This window comes from Elgaria multicarinata, chromosome 7, assembly GCF_023053635.1.
Source record: "Elgaria multicarinata webbii isolate HBS135686 ecotype San Diego chromosome 7, rElgMul1.1.pri, whole genome shotgun sequence".
NCBI classification, from domain to species: Eukaryota; Metazoa; Chordata; class Lepidosauria; order Squamata; family Anguidae; genus Elgaria; species Elgaria multicarinata.
In genome coordinates this window covers 480,434-503,138 of record NC_086177.1, presented here as the reverse complement: position 1 = coordinate 503,138, position 22,705 = coordinate 480,434, and the positions used below count along the sequence as shown (strand labels likewise).

The window sequence follows — 22,705 nt, the reverse complement described above, 5'->3', positions numbered from 1 at the left end:
TCAGTCGCTTCCGACTCTTCGTGACCAGCCCACGCCAGAGCTTTCTGTCGGTTGTCGCCACCCCGAGCTCCACCAAGGTCAAGTCTGTCACCTCCAGAATATCATCCATCCATCTTGCCCTTGGTCGGCCCCTCTTCCTTTTGCCTTCCACTTTCCCTAGCATCAGCCTCTTCTCCAGGGTATCCTGTCTTCTCATTATGTGGCCAAAGTACGTCACTTTTGCCTTTAATACCATTCCCTCAAGTGAGCAGTCTGGCTTTATTTCCTGGAGTATGGACTGGTTTGATCTTCTTGCAGTCCAAGGCACTCTCAGAATTTTCCTCCAACACCACAGTTCAAAAGCATCTGTCTTCCTTCGCTCAGCTTTCCTTATGGTCCAGCTCTCGCAGCCATAGGTTACTACGGGGAATACCATTGCTTTAACTATGCGGACCTTTGTTGTCAGTGTGGTGTCTCTGCTCTTAACTATTTTATCAAGATTTGTCATTGCTCTCCTCCCAAGAAGTAAACGTCTTCTGATTTCCTGGCTGCAGTCAGCATCTGCAGTAATCTTTGCGCCCAGAAATACAAAGTCTGTCACTGCCTCCACGTTTTCTCCCTCTATTTGCCAGTTATCAATCAAGCTGGTTGCCATAATCTTGGTTTTTTTTGAGGTTTAACTGCAACCCAGCTTTTGCACTTTCTTCTTTCACCTTTGTCATAAGGCTCCTCAGCTCCTCCTCGCTTTCAGCCATCAAAGTGGTGTCATCTGCATATCTGAGATTGTTAATGTTTCTTCCTGAGATTTTAACTCCAGCCTTGGATTCGTCAAGCCCAGCACGTCGCATGATGTGTTCTGCATACAAGTTGAATAGGTAAGGTGAGAGTATACAACCCTGCCGTACTCCTTTCCCAATCTTAAACCAGTCCGTTGTTCCGTGGTCTGTTCTTACCATTGCTACTTGTTCGTTATACAGATTCCTCAGGAGGCAGACAAGATGACTTGGTATCCCCATACCACCAAGAACTTGCCACAGTTTGTTATGATCCACACAGTCAAAGGCTTTAGAATAGTCAATAAAACAGAAATAGATGTTTTTCTGGAACTCCCTGGCTTTCTCCATTATAAAGCGGATATTGGCAATTTGGTCTCTAGTTCCTCTGCCTTTTCTAAACCCAGCTTGTACATCTGGCAATTCTCGCTCCATGAATTGCTGGAGTCTACCTTGCAGGATCTTGAGCATTACCTTGCTGGCATGTGAAATAAGTGCCACTGTCCGATAGTTTGAACATTCTTTAGTGTTTCCCTTTTTGGGTATGGGGATATAAGTTTATTTTTTCCAGTCTGATGGCCATTCTTGTGTTTTCCAAATTTGCTGGCATATGGCATGCATCACCTTGACAGCATTATCTTGCAATATTTTAAACAGTTCAGCTGGGATACCGTTGTCTCCTGCTGCCTTGTTATTAGCAGTGCTTCTTAAGGCCCATTCAACCTCACTCTTCAGGATGTCTGGCTCTAACTCCCTGACCACACCGTCTGAGCTATCCCTGATATTATTATCCTTCCTATACAGATCTTCCGTATATTCTTGCCACCTTTTCTTGATCTCTTCTGTTTGTTAGGTCCTTGCCATCTTTGTTTTTGATCATACCCATTTTTGCCTGGAATTTACCTCCAATGTTTCTAATTTTCTGGAAGAGGTCTCTTGTCCTTCCTATTCTATTGTCTTCTTCCACTTCCGTGCATTGCTTGTTTAAAAATAATTCCTTATCTCTTCTGGCTAACCTCTGGAATTTTGCATTTAATTGGGCATATCTCCCCCTATCACTGTTGCCTTTTGCTTACCTTCTTTCTTGGGCTACTTCCAGTGTCTCAGCAGATAGCCATCTTGCCTTCTTGGTTTTCTTTTTCTTTGGGACGTTTTTTGTTGCCACCTCTTGGACAATGTTGCGAACTTCTGTCCATAGTTCTTCCGGGACCCTATCTACTAAATCTAGTCCCTTAAATCTATTCTTCACTTCCACTGCATATTCATTAGGAATATTAGTGAGCTCATATCTAACTGATCTGTGGGTCTTCCCTATTCTCTTTAGTTTGATTCTAAATTGTGCAATAAGAAGTTTGTGATCTGAACTACAGTCAGCTCCAGGTCTTGTTTTTACTGTCTGTATAGATGTCCGCCACCTTTGGCTGCAAAGGATGTAGTCAATCTGATTTCGGTGTCGGCCATCTGGTGAAGTCCATGTATAAAGCCGTCTTTTCAGTTGTTGGAAGAGAGTGTTTGTTATGCACAGTGAGTTGTCCTGGCAGAATTCTATCAGCCTATGTCCCGCTTCATTTTGTTCTCCTAGACCATGCTTACCTGTAATTCCAGATGTCATTTGACTGCCCACCTTAGTGTTCCAGTCTCCTGTAACGAAAATAACATCTCTTTTTGGTGTATTATCCAGTAGGTGCTGCAGATCCTCATAAAACTGATCTACTTCTGCTTCTTCAGCATCTGTGGTTGGGGCATATATTTGGATCACTGTGATGTTAAATGGCTTACCCTGAATTCGAATTGAGATCATTCTATCATTTTTTGGATTGTATCCAAGCACTGTTTTAGCCACTTTATTATTAATTATGAAGGCTACTCCATTTCTTCTGTGATCCTCTTGTCCACAGTAGTAGATCTGGTGGTGATCTGATATGAAGTGGCCCATTCCAGTCCATTTCAGTTCACTGACACCCAATATATCAATATTTAATCTTGACATCTCACCAATAACCACATCCAATTTGCCCTGGCTCATAGATCTTACATTCCAGGTTCCTATGGTGTGTTGATCTTTAGAACATCGGATTTGTCGTTCACCACCAGCACCGTCAGCCGCTAGCCGTCCTTTCGGCTTTGAGCTAGCTGCATCATCACATCTGGGGCTAGTTGAACTTATCCTCTGTTCCTCCCCAGTAGCATTTTGACCATCTTCCGACCTGGGGCTCCCATCTTCCGATGGTATACCGACATATCTCTGGTTGTACTGATCCATTTAGTTTTCATGGCAAGAATACTGGGGTGGGTTGCCATTACCTTCCCCAGGGATCGTATTTAGTCTGACCTCTCTACCATGACTTTCCCATCTTGGGTGTCCCTTCACGGTTTAGCTCATGTCATCCTTGAGGTGCTCAAGCTCCAGCACCACGACAAGGTAACGATCTCCTTTGCTGGAGATCATTACCTTTAACATACTGCTTTATTACCTTGAACATTACCTTGAACATACTGCTGCTGAATGCCGGGTTGGTGAATGGGAAAACAACTGCCATCCAAGACTTGTTCCTGGATGATTATGTCAACCTGGCTCAAAGAGACCTGGTTGGATGAGGTTAGGGGAGTTAATCTCTCCCAGCTTTGCCACCTGGGTGCTCGGTGTTGCAGCAGGCAAGACCTGTGCGCAGGGGACTGAAAATGTGTGATTCTGTCCCCTTATCCAAGTGCCCTATCCTACAGTCTTCCAGTTTCAACTATGTGTATCTGAAGATGGGTGCTTGGGACAGAATAGGGATTCTGTTGGTGTACCACTGCCCAACAGTCTCTCTTCTTGGGCTGATCTTGGGGTTGGTGCTCAGATGAATTGATATGTGATGCCAGTAATGGACCAGATGAGGGTGAACAAATAGAAACTTACTCCAGACAAAACAGGGATGCTCCCAGTTAGTCAAAAGGCAGATCAGAGAACACGGATTCAGCTAGTGCTTCCCTGAAGACCTGGGGTCCTTCCACACGTCGTCCCCAGAGCGCATCTATTCGACCCCAGTGCACTCTGAGGACGATCGTGAAACTTCCCTGTAAAAGAAACGATGAAAAGACGTCCTCCGTGCCCGCGCCACCAGCGCCGCTACCCAGCTTCCTGCTTCCCGCCCGGGACGATAGCTCGGCAGAAGAAGGTGGAGGAGAGAGCGGAAGAAGCTCTCTCTCCCAACGTCTTCAAAAAAAGCTCTCCGAGCTGGCCGGGGAGCAGGAAGCTGGGAAAGACGTCCTCGGCGCCGCTGCCGCTGGCGGTGCCACCCAGCTTCCTGCTCCCCGGCCGGCTCGGAGAGCTTTTTTTGAAGACGTTGGGAGAGAGAGCTTCTTCCGCTCTCTCCTCCACCTTCTTCTGCCGAGCTATCGTCCCGGGCGGGAAGCAGGAAGCTGGGTAGCGGCGGCGCCAGTGCCGGCGCGGAGGACGTCTTTTCGTTGTTTCTTTTACAGGGAAGTTTCACGATCGTCCTCAGAGTGCACTGGGGTCAAATAGATGCGCTCTGGGGACGACGTGTGGAAGGGCCCTCAGTCTTGCAGTTTAGGTCTATTCCTAGACTTCAATTTCAGCAGTAACCAAGAGTGTGTACTAATGGGAATTATTTAGTAATGATGCCCCCTGTTAGAAAGGTAATTAACAGAGAAAAGCAAAAAAGCAAAACAGAATGAGCATTTACCAGTCCTGCATGCACACAAAGTTATTTATTTTATTTATTTTTATTTATTTATTACATTTATATACTGCCCCATAGCTGAAGCTCTCTGGGCGGTTTACAAAAGTAAAAAACAGTAAACATTAAAAATATACAAAATTTAAAACAATCAAAACCATCAAAAATATTATCTTAGAACAAAAGAAGACTACACTGTTCTTTAGTGAAGGAAAGGAAAGAAAAGTATTACTCACAAGTATTCTTGTATATAGGGTTTCAAACAAAGTTTGTTCTGTCTATTTTGTGTTCTCTAACACTGGCAGGAGCAAGGGAGCACACCATGTGCTCCCAGCAATGGAGGGGGTCAAAGAGAGGTGCGGGGGGAGCAAGAAACCACATTGTAGGCTTTAGAATCCTAAGGCTAGTTATGCCCCAAAATCCCATGCGTCAACTACAACACTGCCTTGTTCCTGTAATTTGCAGACGAGGTTGCAGTATTCCCAACAAGTTTATGCAGCTGAGGCTAGTGCAGCAACTGTACTTGTTCATAGTGATGTCTGAACTGACCACGGCCATGTGTGTTTAGTTGCCATTTGGATTATTGTAACATGCTTTACGTAGGGCTGCCTTTGAAAACTGTTCAGAAACTTTATCTGGTCCAGAATGCGGAGCCAAATTGTTGACTGGGATCAGTTACAGGGAGAATGAACTCCAAAGTTGCAATAGCTTCACTGGCTTCTAGTCTGTTTCCCATCACAATTCAAAGTGCTAGTTAAGATCGATAAAGCCCTATATGTAAGCAAGTGTGTTGTGTTGGGTGTTGTTTTTATTATGTTATTGGGGGGTTTTAATTGTGATTTAATATATTTTATAGTATTAATCAAGTTTTAGTTATCTATTGTAAGACACCTAAGTGCCATTTTCTTGGTAATTAAATCAAATAAATAAATATGTCCACAGCATTTCCACAAACTACTAAGGAAATTACTTGATCAAAAATGAAATAAGATTAAACTGGCAGGTCTTGTTCTTGAAAAAATAAATGCTTTTCCCCAATGATTGCTGCATTAATGTCAAGGTGCTTACTGGATGAACAATTTATAACCTGCTTTAAAATGTTCTCAGATATTGATATCAGAATGACTGGTCTATAATTCTCTGGATCTTCCTTTTTGCCATTTTTGAAGATAGGAACATTTTCCCTCTTCCAGTCTTGCAGTACTTTACCTGTTCTTTAGGATTTCTCAATAGAGACCCCATCTGCTAGTTCTTTCAAGATCCTAGGATGCAATTCATCTGGATATGGAGACCTGAACTCATTTAATGGGCTTAGATATTCCCTGAACATTCCTCTACCCCTTCAGCCTTTTTGTCACATATGCCAGATAGGAGACATATGCTCTTTGGGGAGAAGACTGAGCCAAAGAAGTAGTTGAGCAGTTACACCTTTTCTTTGTCACCTGTGAGCATTTTGCCAACTTCAGTGTGCAGCTGGTCTACAATTAATTTTGCCCTTTTACTTTGAACAGCACCATGTACATTGATGGTGCTATATAAATAATAATAATAATAATAATAATAATAATAACAGAAGCCCTTTTCATTATTCTTATTCAAGTTGCTGGAAATGGAAGCTGAAATCTGCAAGCTAAATTTTGTGCCCAGTACATTTTGCAGTCTTGGTGTGCTTCCACAGAACTGCAGCATACACATAGCCTTGAAACTGACCACCAACTATATGATTTATATCATCATAATGATATAAAACAATGGAGAAAACCTTTTTTCTGTCAAGGGTGTAATCTGGTGTAATCTGATATGAGCCACTGATACTGGTGGTGGGTGGGGCCAGAGTCAAAAGACAGCAGGGGCACCCCTTTTTGTCTCTCTGCCATCCCCTTCTCTTTCCCCTCCCTTGCCTACTCAACCAGCTGCCAGGAGAGGACAGATTACTCTTGCTGGAGGTCTGACCTGATTGCCTAAGCAGAGAGCCACAGGTGGCCCACCCTGAGATATATATATATATATATATATATATATAGGTTTAAATGCTGGGTGTTCCTCTTAAAATTTGTTTCCTAAAACACACAATATTGCATTGTAGGAATTCGACCATACAAATGTGAGCTCTGCAACAAAGCCTTTACCCAGCGTTGTTCCCTGGAATCACATCTTAAAAAGATCCATGGGGTGCAGCAACAGTATGCTTACAAGCAACGGAGAGATAAACTGTATGTTTGTGAAGATTGTGGTTACACAGGCCCAACTCAAGAGGATTTGTATGTGCATATCAGTAATATTCACCCTGGAAGTGCTTTTCTGAAGAAAACTTCAAAAAAACTTGCAGCAGTTTTGAAAAACAAACCGACCTCTTCAATGGAGATGATCTCAAACACAAATGAGAAGCAGTAACAGTGCACTGGATTGTAGTGGCAAAATGCATTGAAGTCTTGTCTGTTTTCTTAGGGTGTCCAGGGTAGGGGGGAGAGTAAATTACGATAAAGAGGGAAGATCACTTTCTGCTTGGCTTGAGAACTTTCACTGTCCTCAATGACTCTGTTTAGATGACGTACTAAGCCACAGTAGTTAAGCATTTTGAGCTAAACATTATGGCTTAGTGTGTCATGTGAAGCATGATTTAGTGTATCATGTGAGCAATTCCGAATCATATTGGCTAAATATAAATATGCCCAGTTTGCTGGGTGGGATAGTAAGGGGATCTATCGTTTGAGGGACTTTTTAGTCAAAAACCATGGAATAGTGTGTTGTCTGAATATGCTCATTGTCATGCCAGTCCACAAAGCCAAGGTCAGCCCTTGACATCCCAGGTACTGTCCCCTGCGCACGCCGGGTGCCATGAGATTGTGCTTGTACTCTACCATGGTCCAGCTACTGATAAACCAAAGAACAGCATTTAGCTCCTAAGACTCTGAACCTCAGGAAATCTGGCAACCCTAATCAGAATTAACTTCAAAAAATAGTGCTTAAGCCAGTTACCTGGACTAATTTGACTGTCTACTGAATTTCTGAACATGAATGAATTCTCCCCAGCATGGAATGAGCAGTACATACTATCTGAATTTTGTTTGATTCCCTCAGTTTTCATATAGACATCTTACAAATATCTTTAATAAAATACACTGCTGTAAAATAATTTTATTGAACTTGAATACAGGTAATGGGCCTTGAATTAAAATGAATTATCTTTATAAAGAACATAAGAACTGTCTTTTGTAACAACACCATCATGGGGAATTTAGTAATAAGTTGGCAAAAAATGGACAGTATAATTAATCTACGTGAACTTTTTTTAAAAAAAAAATCAGTTAATTTGTCTACCATTTCGTTTGAGGACAAGTGTCCTCAAAATAGCATGTGAACTGTTAGTAGCAAGTAGTAGTGGCTGGTGCCCATTGTCACTGATGGGGTGAAGGGCAGCTAACAATAAGCAGAGCCAGGGGTAACAACAGACAGAAATAATACATTTCAGAGAAAAGCAAACCAAGGCAGTGTTCTTAAGAGAATATACAGCAGCTAACTGACAAATTATCATATAACTTTGCCTTGACACTCCGTCAGTTTAGTTTATAATTCCCCACATGCAAAAAAGCCCCCCCATATACACACATACACCACTTCCTGTCTTCAATTGCCCTCTCTCTTTAAGGCTTTAGTCTTATCCATGCTAAATCGGAATAAGTCCCATTGAAATTCAGTGGTACGTACTTCTGAGCTGATCTACATAGGATTGTTCTGCATCTTTTTTATACATATGTCCCCTCACTCACTACCCTTAACCTTAGTATAGCTGCTGGGGGGAAGGGGAACCTCTAGGGCTGTGGAGAAAAAATGAAGGGGAGGATAAAAACCAGAAGGAGAATGAACTTGTTGGGAGGGAAAGGGGGCAGGGGGCAAAGCAGAATGAAAAAGAGGACCAAGTAAATGAAGGAGAAAACAAGAGGTATGAGACAACGGGAAGAGAAAGAAGAAAATGGCCACAGTCTGCTCTCTAGTCACTTTCCCAGTGACAATCAGGTTGTGTTTCTTCTAGCATTTCGGAGCGAGTGACGGAGTGAGCAGCAACAAGCAATGTGACCTGCCCCACTAGGAGAACTGCCTCCTGATTGCCTCAGGGACATGATTTGTAGCCAATTTCAGCAATACTGGGGAAATCTGCTGAAGTTCCCCCTGGCTGCCCTGCCTGAGGAAATTCTACATTAGAAACTACACAGTAGGGGTGCATTTGGAATTTCGTGGCAGTTTCAGTGAGGAAAAGGTGGGTCTTGTCTTATCTCACCATAAACTACCTATAGATGAATAATTTCCATTGTGTCACTCCTATTCCATGGTGCAGATCGCCTATTCCAGAACTGCCAACTAGTCATTGGTTTATTGAGCTTCATGAAGCCATCCACTGTTATGTTTTTATGATCAGCCCCAGTTTAAAAACAGAGGTTGAAATAAATGGTTTTAAATGAATATTTGTGACATTAAAGAAACATATAAACTGGGCTAATCCAGGGTAGTGCTAGTAAAGTACAGTGCTCAGGGAGTCTTGTTTCAGATATCTAATTTGCATCTTTCCTTCTTCTCACGGCCGGTGCCAGACTATTTTGTGCCCTAGGCAAGGCAAGCTACATGCACACAAACACCCCAAAAATTGCCAACTTCAATTTTTAAGAACTGATGTTTTGTAGAAAATAGAAAAAGCACAAAACTTGAACTTATGTTTTTTCTTAAAACAGCTAATTTGTATAAAACTGTGCCCCTTGTGCCCCTCTGAGGTCTGCACCCTAGGTGGCTGCCTAGTTGGCCTAACGGTAGCACCGGCCCTGCTTCTTCCACCTTGAAAACAGGTACGAGCAGATGTTCAAACTGCAATGGAGAGTTATATACAAAATGTAAATGACAAATTTAGTTTTGGTATCTCACTGGCCCCTTTGAGAACAGAGATCAGGCTGTGGTTCAAATGTGAAATGTAGGATAGAGTCCTGAACATGCAAATCAACTTTTGTTCAATTTTCATGGAATTCATTTTCAGTATCACATTACAGTATCACATTTGTATTTTCATCTCCTCTTTGAAAATATATATGGAGATTGAGTTGGTATTCGACCTTCAAATGTGGAATGTCCTGAATATTTGTATCAAATTTCATTCAAATATCTCAGCATTCAAGAGAGTTATGTTAAAAACAACAACACCAGAATGGGCTAATTAAACTTAAGGTCTTGTGTCACCTGGCCAATTATGGATTGTATAACAGGTACAAGACACATTCAGATGCTACACTGATTTGTGGAACTTCTTGGACCAATCCTTTGCTCCACCCACTAGTTCAAAAGTCACCTTGCACTTTCACACCCCAAATATAGAAACTATCTTTCACTTTTCTCACATATGAAAATCTCATCGCTCTTCTTCACATACATACTTATCCTTAGTTCCACTCTCTTACCTCACTCCCTATTTCATACCTGGTGCAGACAGACCTGGAAATTCAAAGAAAAAATGTGTGTGTGTTGTTGTTTTAGAATAAAGAACACAAGTGAGTTCTTAGGCAGCCTGATGTATCAGATTGACGAAGCACTTGCTAGCTATTAGGAGCTGTGCACAATTCAAACTAGCAGCATCTCTTTCCTTGTTTGCAACTATGGTTGGTGAGGACTCAACAGCTAAAGAAAAAAAAACCTGAACAAAATTCATTTCTAAGGATGGAACTATATATCATCTTCCCAAATGTGCTTACCAAGATAGAGAAAATGCACTGGCCCAAACCAAATTTGCCAAGATAGTGAGAATTGAGGCTTGGAGGAAACATTTTTAGGGGAATATCAGCAGCCAGGGAAAGAATGCTAAAGCACCACTCGCATCTGCTGATTGTCCCTTGCACTCACTGACCACCACAAGACCATTTTGCCACCCGCTGAGCTTTTGATTACAGTCTAGCTAGAATCTGCACATGTGGCATGGGGAGAATTGACAGGTTGGAGGTAAAGGACACTTAAAATGCCCTTATACATTAATTTCCTCCCTACAAATGCTCTTCGTAAACTTTATGAGGGAAACACGGGACTGGAAACCACAATGAAGTCAGCTTTTAAGTTAGGGATCTTAATTTCAAAGATATGCTTTACACAGATTGACTGTTCTTCCCTTTCTCTTTATGTTCTTCTAAGCAAAGCAGCATAGCTCAGAGTCAATGTAATGTGAATGTGCAGGAGAACCATCTTTGTAGGCAACCACAAGGAGTCCACAATTAACCTGAGAAACAAAACAAGGAAATTATTGAGTACATGATAAGCAATTTCAGTTGACTGTTCTTCATGGCTATACAAGCGTGGTGAATATGTAGGGAAATGTTGTGCTCAACTCTACATATTCACGAATACTCCTATTTTTGTTCTAGACTTTTTGTTTGCCCCTTTCCATACTATGAGCTGACTGTTAGACTGCAAGTAGATCTAAGATGAGGGTGTGGATTGGTTAATGTCTACCATCATCACCAATAATCAGATGTTTCCGATAGGCAGGAGATTTTGCAGTGGGGTGATGTCTTTCTTACAGTCCACAAGATTCTTTGCAAGATATCATGGTCTTCAATACTCCCTCCTCCAATATAACTTATGCACAAACCCTGTGAGATGACTACTTCCATGTCTATCAACAATAATCTCTTTGAGAACTACAGGCTGAATTCAGACAATTATCCAAACCATGATCATAACCTACTTTTTTTTTTTTTTTTTTTTTTTTTAAAGATAGACAGATACCATAGTGAATGTTTTTTTAACAGCCACTTCAAACCATGGTTTCTGATTCTGATTTGAAGACAAAAGCTAACCATAGTTTACCGATTTGAACATCACAATAAATATAGTTACTGCTAAAGAGGAAATAGGAAAGGAAATCATGCACAAGTGGGAGGAGAGAGCATACAAGTCTGTGGCTCATTCATGATTCTCCAAAACTATAATTTGGAGGATCATTTAAACTGAATCATAGACATACACACACAGACACAGTAGAGCAGAGCTGCAGGTTACTACTAACATTGTCTGGTGTAGAGGAAGAGATTTGCTGGGAAATAAACAGCAGGCCTAGTGGGACTATTGGATCAGATTCTTTTGGATTACCACAGAATAAAACAGATTCAGCTCCACTTCCATGGGCGGGGTGGGTGGGTGGGGGCTTGAAAGCCAGGAAGCACAAAAACTGCATTTGAGCTAAAATGCATCTCAAGAACTACGAGTCTTCCTGACCTGGAAGTTGTAATTACTATCATGATTAATGGCTCCTATGTAGGCTGCAATCTGTAGTGGACTGTCAAATGTATTCCGGAGAAATGGCTTTGATTTGTCTGATGTCTTCCAGTCAATTAGGCATTATGTTCCCCTGTGTGACCAAGAATAAAAAGGTAATATATAGCCAGCAAAAATTTGTACTCACCGCTGACCCTCAGACTGGGAGGATGAAGGCTAGTCTCACTGTGGGACAAGTCCCATTCCCTCCTCCAGCTCCAGGCAAGGTGGGTGGTGGTGGGTTCTCACTGTTGTCCCAAGTCTTGGGTGTGTGTGGAAATCAGACAGCCAAATCAGCACAAAGTCAAGAAGAACCCATTTCAGCCTCAAGATAATGGTGGGGAGCCATCCTGATGCCTTGCTGAAATACGATCAAATCAAAAGATGCTTTTTCTACTGGCAAGCCCATCTGTGGACTCTTGTTTAGTGAAAAATGTCAGAACCATTTGTCTCTTCACAGGTGTCTAACATAAGACCACCACCTTCGACTTCTGAATAAGAGCAGTAGAGACCACAGAAGTGAACTGCAGTCACATTATACAGTGTTCTATCCTCTGACCCAGTTTGTATGATTACCGAGGGTTAAATGAGTCACTTGTGTAAGCCAGGTAATTAGGCACATTCGTTATTTGAGGGTTGGGAACATCAAGCCATGCCACCTGGATTTGGATGACGCACCCAGGCAGGTAATTAGGCAAATTGTGGCCTGCACATGGTGAGATTAAACAAGCCACAGTGGCTTATTTAATTAAACAAGCTTCAGAGATTGTGTGAACCATCACTTCAAATCAATGTGCCAACCCCCTGTAAGCTATGAGCCTGGTTAGGGGACAATGAGCCTGGTAAGAAGACCATCCCTCTTAATGCAAGAGTTTAGTACCAGGTAGCTACCAACATATTGTTGATTAAAGTTTTATGTTGTTACTGCATGACTTGCATAGTTATACATGTCATGATAAATATGGAAACAAAGAGCTTCCCAAAGTTGTGGCATACAAACAGCAGATAATGCACTGTACCTCAGCAAAATGGAAAAAAATAGTTACTTCAAAATGGGGGGAAATAGTCAAAGAACACCTATTAAGAATAAATGATACAAGCTTTATTTTATTAAGAACATAAAAAGAGCCATGCCGGATCAGACCAAGGCCCCATCTAGTCCAGAATACCATTCACACAGTGGCCAACTAACCATTGGGCCTAAAAAAAAAGGTTGCCCACCCCTGCGTACTCTGAGGAAAAAAACATGGGGAGAGACAAGGGAATTGGGGAAAGAGACAAGGAAGGGAAACTAGTTAACAGTGTGGGTATGGTCATGGTTTCACTTGAGTCAAGATCCTTAGAATTTCAGCAAAATGTCCAAGACTTCCTGCCTGTCCACCAAATGAATAAACCATAGGACTAAGCAACTCATACAGAGCACACCACTCCTTATAAGACACAACTCCCCAGCAGGGTAATGAAATGAGTTTAGATAGGGGGACTATGCCAACTAGAGAGGCTTAACAAGTATTTCAATATTGAACATGAAGCTCCATCTGGGTATACAAACAAAATAACAGATCTATATGGGCAAACAAGGCAAGAAGGTTGTTCAATTGAAGGGAAAGAGATAAACTCTTGCACTTCAGCACAGAACCTGAAAGGCTCTCTAACTCCATCCTCAGGAGGATCTTCCCCTAAAAACCTCCAGTGATTGGCCAACCTTTTAGACCACCTTAATTCATTCATTTACTACACCCTTTAATTTTACATCTGATCTGTGCATCTTCTGTGCTGCCCCTCTCACCTTCTGTAAGTTGCTGTGTTCCCACAAAAGGAGAAGTGGTGTTTGTGTCTTGCTCTAACTGATTAGCTCGCCCTCGAGAAGATTCCCCCATTTCCTGGAGCTATTTGAAGTATTTCCTCCCCCATCCCCTGGCCCATCTCATCTTCTGATGCTTACTCAGATTCCATGGTCTCTACAGAGAATCTGGGCCCAATCGTGACACAGGGCTTTGGCAGCACCAATGACCAATGAAGCAGGAAATTCTCCAAACCATTCAGAAAACCATTTGGATCCATCAGGTGCCTGAGGTGGACCAGTTTTATGAGTCCTCCACTCCTACAGCAAGTGAAAAGCTTCCAGTACAGAGTACCAAATTATTACCTGGGAGAGGTCCATGATTGCCATGAGATCCTGAGCCACACAACTGAGCAACCTCAGAGTGAGCGCTGAAATCTCTGAGACCTAAAAGCTTGGAGTGAACCAGCACCAGCCCTGAGATTGGCTCAGCTAGCTCAGGAAAGGAGATTGTTCAGCACTGGGGTGGACGGCATAGCACTTTTGAGCACCCAAAATTAGCCTACTGCTGGATGGAGCACTTTCTTAGAGACACAGAATTCTTATAGGCTGCTGCTACTCCAAGTCATCACCCCAAGCTTTAACTTGCGCAGAATAATCGTGTGGCTCAAAGTGGATGAGATGTACTTCTCCCAAAAGCAGGTTTATGATCCCCCTGTCAAAAATTAAGTACAAGCTGAAGGGGCAGGGTTGAAGCTTGAGTTTGATAAACAAATGGTCAAGAAACACCTAATATCTCCAAACGAGTTCAAATCTCCAGGGCCCGATGAACTGCATCCTAGAGTAATAAAGGAGCTGGCAGAAGAACTCTCAGAACCATTGTCTATTATCTTTGCAAAATCATGGAAGACGGGTGAAGTGCTGGACGACTGGAGGAGGGCTAATGTTGTCCCTATCTTCAAAAAGGGCAAAAAGAAGGCACCTGGGAAATTTTTGGAGCAGATTATAAAGAAGTCAATCTATAAGCACCTTGAAAACAGTGCAGTGATTACTAGAAGCCAAAACAGATTTGTCAAGAACAAATCCTGCCAGACTAATCTGATCTCATTTTTTGATTGGGTAACCTCCCTTGTGGACTGTGACAATGTTGTGGACCACTGTGGGAAACAGGATGCTGAATTAGATAAAGCTTTGGTTAGATGAATCCAGCAGATCACTTAAGTTCTTAGACAAAATCTATTGCCAGTGTATAGAAACACGCTATGCAGATACAAGCAAATAATAATTCCTCATTCCTTTACAGCCCTGTTGAGACATATAGAATCCAGATATGTTGATATAGGGGTCTATCTTTTAAAATACATTGGGATAGTTTTAGAATAAATGAAGTTTATTGGCTTGAATTGGTTTCTGTTCTTAGCTTTGCATTGCTAAAAATGGAATAAAAATGGACAGTGCTTAATATAACACGCTAAAAGGGAACATTCTTCTTCCAACATTGCTACATAAACTGAAAGGCTTCACATACACATATCACTACTTTCCATAATTTAGTAACCTCTATGATGCAATACGTATGTGGGGCTCCCCTTGAAAGCACTTATAAGCATCATATGCTGCAAAATTCAGTGGTTTTACAATTGATGCAAGCTGTATCCAGAGATCATACTAATCCAATTCTTGTTCAATTATCTATTGGAATATAACTAGTTTTCAAATTTCCGAAGATGATGATGATGATGATTAGATTTGTATCCCATCTTTTGCCCAATGCTGGGCCTTATAATACTCAAGTCCAGTTAATTGTATAAATAGAACATAGGCAGCAGCAACTCTAAAGGAAGCAGACAATCTTCTAAAAGTCCTAAAACTAACCCCTGTAGAGACTGTGGAATGGCCTGCCGGGAGAGATTCACCAACTTAACAGTCTTTCTGAATTTAAAAAAGCTATAAAGACTGAACTCTTCTGGCAGGCCTACCCAGTCAAATGTTAAAATGTCTAGCTGTTATTTTAATAATGTATTAGTTTTATATGTTTTAATCAGTTTTATGTATTTATAGTATTTTTATATTTGATGCTGTTCCCTGCCTCAATCCAGAGGAAGAGGCGGGTAAGAAATAAATAATAATAATAATAATAATAATAATAATAATAATAATAATAATAATTATTCCCTGGAAGAGCAGAATGACAGGGATGAAGTAGTGACAGATTCAGACCCACAAGATGCTGAATGATAAACATCAAGCAAAACACCAAAACACAGAGAGTGGACTAACAGTGGCATGAGAGCAACAGAGTGCCACTGTAGCTACAGGTGGCACACACATGGTATCTGTTGGGTGGTGTTTTATTTTCTATAAAAGTGTTTGTTAACTTACAGATCTATGCAAAGTGGAGGGAGAAGCAGTGATCCCACAGAAATTGTACTCCTCCCCCCCCCACATCGATTACCCCCTATGGTAGTCATGGAAACTCTAACCATGACACAGGAGCCCACAGAAGAGAGTTCCTTGACAATAGGAAAGGGGACTGACTTTTAGTTGAGACATTGTTATTGTGATGGTTTCTTCAAGTTGTAATATGTGTGGACTATATATTGAGGCTATACAGGCAAAAGAGAATTAAAGCCAATTAATTAGCATTAATTAGCATTCTAAGCAAAAATGCTATGTCTATACATTATATGTGTATATATCTGAGTGTATGCGAGGGGGAGGATATATAGATGTATATGCCAGTGTGTCAAAAATATTAGATGGCAAGTGATCATTCTATGGACATTGAGGAGGACAGCACGGAAGTGGAAGTAGATCATGTTTATAGAATAAACTCCACATATGCACAAATAAGAGGAGTCCCAAGGGACATTATTGTGGACTTTGTAAGAAAAACAATAAGGGGACCAGATCCTCCAGAAGCATTATCACAGTAAAATGATGATGGAAGGCAAAGAAATAATTGTGCTGAAAGAGATCCCAGCAAAAAAATTTTGCAGGACGAAAGACTATGCATTCCTGATGACTATATTGCAACAGAAAAAGATCAACTTCTGTAGGGAGCTCCCAGAAGGGGTTGTCTTTACCTTTATGGATTGCAGATACAAGTTGAACTCTGTACAGAAGGCAAGACATTTTGTGGAGACCCACAAAAAAGAATGGAAGGAGACACAATCAAAACTGGAAGAAGACTCTAGCACCAGGGGTACCATAAGTAGAGAATGAGACTGTATCCCTCCCTCTATTGTTTTTATTTAATACAGAGGAAAGGATGTATTATAAGTTCTGAACTTGGAATATCAATGGAGTGAACGCCCCTCAAAAGAGAAAAAAATACTTCAGTACTTAAAAAAGTTAAAGCAAGATATCATCTGCCTACAAGAGACACATAACAGAAAAAAGGATGTAAAACACCTAACTGATAAAAAAAAATAGGTGAAGAATTCATTGCAGCAAGTGGAAAAAATAAAAAAAATGGAGTTGTCCTGTATATCAAACCATACCTAAACCCAGAATTGATACTAAGAGACGAACAGGGCAGATTTGTGGGAGTCAAAATTACTCTAAATGGAGTGTCAGCGTTGGTTCTAGGGGTTTATGCACCTAATGACCATAAAGTGGAATTTTATAAGAAATTGACCACCAGTCTGTCTGAATTATCTTATGATAATTGGTGTTTGATGGGTGACTGGAATGGAGTCATTTCTCCTCAAATAGACAGGACATTGGAGAAAAAAATTCAGAGTCATCAAGGCAAACTTCCTAACATTCTTTGATTTGATGGACAATTTGGGCTTAGTAGATGTATGGAGACACAGAAATGGTAACTCAAAGAAGTATACCTATTTTTCAGAAAGGCTTTTTCACGAATAGATATGATTCTGACAACTAAAGAACTCCTTACAAAAGTAAGTAAAATAGATTTTTTACCCAAATCCTTTGCAGATCACAATCCTATATCTATGGTATATAGGAGAAAAGGTAAAATATTTAGATGGAGATGAAATGAAACTTTGCTGTAAGCAAAAAATATGGTGGACAGTAGTAAAAGAAAACTGAAAGAATATTTTGAATTAAATTTGAATAAAGGAACAGATCTTCGAATGGTCTGGGATGCAAGTAAGGCTTACATGAGAGGACACTTTGATCAACAAAACAGGGAACTCAAGCGAAAAAGGGAAGAGAGAACACAAAATATTCTGAAAGAGAACAAAAAAAGAGAAGAAGACCTAAGGAAAATTGCTGGAAAGGCAAGTGTCCTCCAACAAATGAAAATGTTCCAACAACAATTATCAATGTTAACAATAAGGGATATGGAAAAACCCCTAAATTATATGAAGCAAAGACGTTTCGAATCAGCAAACAAACCAGGAAAATGGCTGGCCTATAAACTGAGAAAAGAAAGAGAGAAGAAAACAATATTTAAAATAAAAGAGAATGGAACAGAATTAACAAAAGACACAGGCCACAGCTAGACCTAAGGTTTATCCTGGGATCATCCAGGGTTCACCCCTGCCTGAGCACTGGATCCCCTGTGTGTCACCTAGATGAACAGGTTTGACCCCTGGATGATCCAGGGATAAACCTTAGGTCTAGCTATGGCCACAGCCATACAAAGAGTTTTCCACCAATACTACTCAAATTTATATAAAAGACAGGAGACATCAGCAGATCTAATGGATATATGGAGAAACAAAAACTACCGAAAATTGCAAAGGAACAAAAACAAATGATGAATGGTCCAATAACAACAGCTGACATCGTGGTGGCGATAAAAAAGATTAAGTTGGGGAAATCCCCAGGATCTGATGGACTATCAGGTTTATATTACCCATACCAACTATAAAGTGGGAAAAATTATATTCAGTTATTCAAAAACGGAAAAGACTCAGGTCTGTAAGTAAATTGCCCCTGGCACAGGACTCAAATCTTTTAGTTTTACGGCCACCTGTATCTGCTCTGGAGATCAAATCACTCATTCAGACTTTGAAAAACAACAAGGCACCAGGTGAAGATTTTTTACCTCCTGAATTATTCAAGAATGACTTGGATTGATGGGCCTCACTACTGGCTGGACTATACACGCATATAAATAGCACAGGCTGTATTCCAAAGGGCTGGAACCTTAGCATAATTATTCCCATATTTAAGAAAGGCAAGCAGCAGGATCCCAACAATTACAGGCCAATCAGTCTGATTGATATTCCTGCAAAAATTTATGCTAAGCACCTCTTACAAAAATTAGAGAACTGGGCAGACAACAATGCCATGTTTGCAGAAGAGCAGTGCGGTTTTAGGAAACAATGATCTACTTTGGATAATTGCTTCACATTACAACATCTTATAACTAAGTACACCGCTAAGGGCGGACAGCTCTTCGCTGCCTTTATAGACTTAAGTGTAGCCTTTGATTCTATAAACAGGTGCTGCCTCTGGGAAAAACTGGCCAATACAAATATAGATCGGAGGCTCCTATTATTAATAAAAGCACTCTATTCCGAAACCTATCTGAAGGTTAGAACAGGTTCAAATTTTGTCCTTACTGATCATATCCCATCACAAAAGGGTGTGCGCCAAGGATGTATCCTAGCACCATTTCTTTTTAATTTTTATATTAATGACATGGTGGCATTTGTTCACAATCACAGCTATCATATGCCTAAAATTTCAAATAGAGTGGTAAATATTTTATTGTATACTGATGACATTTTACTTTCGACATCTCAAGTGGCGTTGAGAAGACTCTTGAGACAGCTTAGCGCATACTGTAAAGAAAATGACCTACTTATTAACAATAACAAGTCCAAAGTAGTAGTATTTGGCAAAAAGAGAAAGTCTTACAGATGGTCTATTAATTCCAAGGTCTTAGAGCAGGTAAAACATTACTGTTACCTTGGTCTTAACTTCTCTGCATCAGGATCCTGGGCTTCACAAATAAAGAAAAATGAACTAAAAAGAGTTGCCTGATTACAGTTCCTAAATAGACTGTTAAATTATAGTTATCCAGGCACATTATGCCCAATTTTAAAAATTTACAAAGCAAAAGTGATACCTACTCTAATTTTTGGTGCAGAAATGCTTTGCAAACCTTTCAAAAATGGAAGGGGTTCAAAGTCGCTTTTTGCGTCTGATCCTGGGGGTCTCCAAGTCCACCCCATTATACTTAACTAGGCAGAATTGGGTATGGAAATGATCTCTGGGTTGATATATGCAAGGATTGTAAACTACTGGTGTAGAGTAAATAACTTATCTGAAGAAAGACTCCCAAAGATTTGTCTGGAGGAACAAAAGTCAACTGTGCAAGAAAGTTTCTTTTGGCTGCAGAAACTTTTCAAACTCCTGCCAAACTTTGGATTTTCTCACTAGGCACTCAATCCAACACGGTCAGCTAGCAGAAATATTTTTGAACAAAGAGTGTTGGACGTAGGAGCGAAACTGATATAACAGCGCTCACATCCTTAAGAACAGCGAAATGGCTAGCTAGCACAAAATATCTGCACCAACTTGAGAAATACCTATCAGTACCCATGAAAATGGAACACCGGAAAGCCCTTACACGTTTAAGGTTTGAACAAATGGATACTATGATGAAATGGGGGAGATTCCACGGCATACCAGTAGAAGACAGGTCGTGTGTTTGTGGAGAGCCAGTTCCAGAGGACCTAGCACATTACGTATTTGACTGTCCCTTATACACTGAGATAAGGAAAACTTATTTAAAAGAAAGTGAAATACAGGGGTGCTAAGGAAAAACTGAGTTATTTATTACATTCAACCGACCCATATGTGATACAAAGGGTTGCACTATTTGCAGTAAAAGCTAATAGATGTAGAGCAAAGTTTTTAGATACTATTGGTGTGAGTTGTTATAAAGATTCAGATATAAATGAAATGTCATTGAGAAGTGATTAAAGTTTCTGTATGTCTGCTGCGCTCCCATTTTACTATCATTTCAGTAATGCTTGTTATGTATTTGATAGCTCTGTAATTTCAACCATATGTAATTTTTACCTTATGTCAAGTATAAAAATGACAAGTTTGTATGTGTTGTATGGATTGAGCAATAAATGTATTGTTGTTGTTGTTGAATATCACCAAAAGACAAATTGCAAGAACAACCAGCCAGGTTGTCTTCTACAAACAGCACTTTGGGTTTCAGTTTCCATTCAGTTTTGGTTCAACTTCCTCAGCTGCAGGCTTATATTTACACCCTGGTCTTTTTATTTTAAATGTCTGGATTTCCTGAGACAATGCTAGCTGCTTTTATGGCTGGGGGTGGGTTGTGTGTTTGCAGGTTTTAGATGGAGCTGTGGCTTCTAGTACATCATCCTTTTGTGATCCATTCTTTAACCCCCTTCCTTCCTTCCCATCCCCTTCTCCCTTCCTTTCCCATTTGCTGCTACCTCTGGCCAAAACCTTACGTGTTAGTTTTAGCTGAATGGTATTAAACTTGTTTTGGCCCTTAAGCTGAGTATGTGTGTTTTATTCCAGGAATCTCTGGCTCATCCCGGTTGGGAAAAGGGCGAGGGCGAGGGGTGGCTGGGGACAACAGGATGTTTGGTCCGGGGCCTATCTTGCAGGAAGGTTGGATTGACTCTAGCCTTCGTCTACATATATTATCTTCTTCTTTGGCAACTATCTCTGTAGGATGTGAGGCAGTTGATCAAATCTCCATATTTGTCTTGGTCAATGGTTTCATACTTGCTGGTTGTTTTCTTTTTCCCAGAAAGAGAAGAGGTAGGAAGGGTTTTACACAGACGTTGTTCCTCGTTCATTAATCTTGTCAATAAATTTGGTAATCTACATTTTCTGGCTAACTGGTGAAATGGCCTCATACTGTAAGACAGTATTTACAGGTAGTTGAACCCAGGATGTTCTTTTTTTCTTGGAGAAATACTTTTACCTTCCCTAGTGTAAAAAGTAACATGCTAAGGTTATTTACTGTGTGTTATCAATGGGTTGCCACTACCATTAGGCAGGGCAATGCATCGTTATCAGATTGGCTTCAGATGGCAGATCTGAGGTATCACTAAGTAGCAAAACATCAAATATTTGGAGTACAATTATATTTTACTACAATGAGGGCCACCTTTTGGCATCAAAATGTCTTGCGCTATGTCCAGCTGCACCCCTTCCTAGAGTTGGAAGACCTAAAGATGGTAGTGCACGTGCTGGTAACATCGAGGCTCGACTTCTGCAATGCGCTCTACATAGGGCTACCTTTCTGCCTACTCCAGAAACTTCAATAGTGCAAAATATGGCAGCCAGGTTGGCCACCAGTACATGTAGGTGTGACCATATTACACCAGCTTTAAAATCACTACACTGGCTGCCAATTAGTTTCCAGGCGAAGTATAAAGTGTTGGTTATTATCTTTAAAGCCTTACAGTTTGGGTCCAGGTTACCTGCAGTATCACCTTCTCCCGTACAATTCGCCCCACAGACTCAGGTCCTCTGAGAAGAATCTACTTCAGCCAGCAAAAACTTTATTGATAACTGTTACCCAGAGGACCTTCTTTGCTCCCAGACTGTGGAATGGCCTGCCGGGAGAGATCCACCAACTCAATAGTCTATCTGAGTATAAAAAAGCTATAAAGAATGATCTCTTCTAGCAGGCCTACGAAGTCAAATTTTAAGAGGTCTAGTTCTTATTTTAACCATGTATTGGTTTTATATGTTTTAATCAGTTTTATGTATTTTATAATATTTTTGTATTCTATGTCGTTTCCTGCCTCGATCCGGAGGAAGAGGCGGGAAACAAACTTATTATTATTATTATTATTAATATTAATATTATGTATTCTTTGACTATAGAAAGCTTTTTTCTTATTTATAACTATATCTTAACATTTTCTCAGATGTCAGATACTATTAACTCTAGTGAAACCTATTTCACACTATATGTGGGCTTTAAATGGCAATTTAGGGTTTTCAATGCAGACTGTCAAGTCACTAACCATTAAAATGTTTATACCTGAATAAAGCTGCAACAATGAAAAACAAGTCAAAATGGGAAGCCAGGAGAAAGAAAGTGCTTCTAAGTCAGCTTTCTCCAATCTGATGCCTTCCAGATATTTTAGACTTTAACTCCCAGCATTGCTGGGGCTATGGGGAACTGAAGGCCAAATCATCTAGAAGGCACCACGTTGGGGAACGCTGTTTTAAACGATAGTAGCAATGAAAGAAGACTCCTAGAACAAAAG

General features: G+C 40.6%; 2 protein-coding genes across 3 annotated transcripts in view; one reads left to right on the top strand and one right to left on the bottom strand.

Annotated features, from left to right (window-relative positions):
- The window catches only part of OVOL2 (ovo like zinc finger 2), a 59,132-nt gene extending 52,129 nt beyond the window's left edge, over positions 1 to 7,003 (top strand). The window contains exon 5 of one of the 2 annotated variants that reach the window (XR_010025634.1): positions 6,522 to 6,604. Coding sequence is in view for 1 of the 2 variants with exons in the window: in XM_063129694.1 (XP_062985764.1) it covers positions 6,522 to 6,829 (308 nt within the window). In the remaining variant the exon portion in view is untranslated. Of the gene's footprint in view, positions 1 to 6,521 lie in introns of both variants that reach the window. The other variant, XM_063129694.1, reaches the window with a different exon arrangement.
- A 3,589-nt stretch (positions 7,004 to 10,592) lies between these two features.
- On the bottom strand, positions 10,593 to 21,337 carry MGME1 (mitochondrial genome maintenance exonuclease 1). Its single transcript, XM_063129990.1, has 3 exons — positions 21,134 to 21,337; positions 11,681 to 11,797; positions 10,593 to 10,682 (listed from the first exon to the last, which is right to left on the bottom strand). The coding sequence occupies exons 1-3, from the start codon at positions 21,335 to 21,337 to the stop codon at positions 10,593 to 10,595; spliced, it is 411 nt and encodes a 136-aa protein (XP_062986060.1).
- Positions 21,338 to 22,705: the final 1,368 nt, after the last annotated feature.

Bases quoted from the DNA above. Each gene is read 5' to 3' on its own strand.
- MGME1 (XM_063129990.1), bottom strand. From the start codon at position 21,337: ATGAGGCCATTTCACCAGTTAGCCAGAAAATGTAGATTACCAAATTTA. The intron at 11,798-21,133 runs CAAAGAAGAAGA...ACATAATGCCTA, and splicing joins CATCCTACAGAGATAGTTGC to ATTGACTGGAAGACATCAGA. The intron at 10,683-11,680 runs GTCAGGAAGACT...TTTGTTTCTCAG, and splicing joins ATAGTAATTACAACTTCCAG to GTTAATTGTGGACTCCTTGT.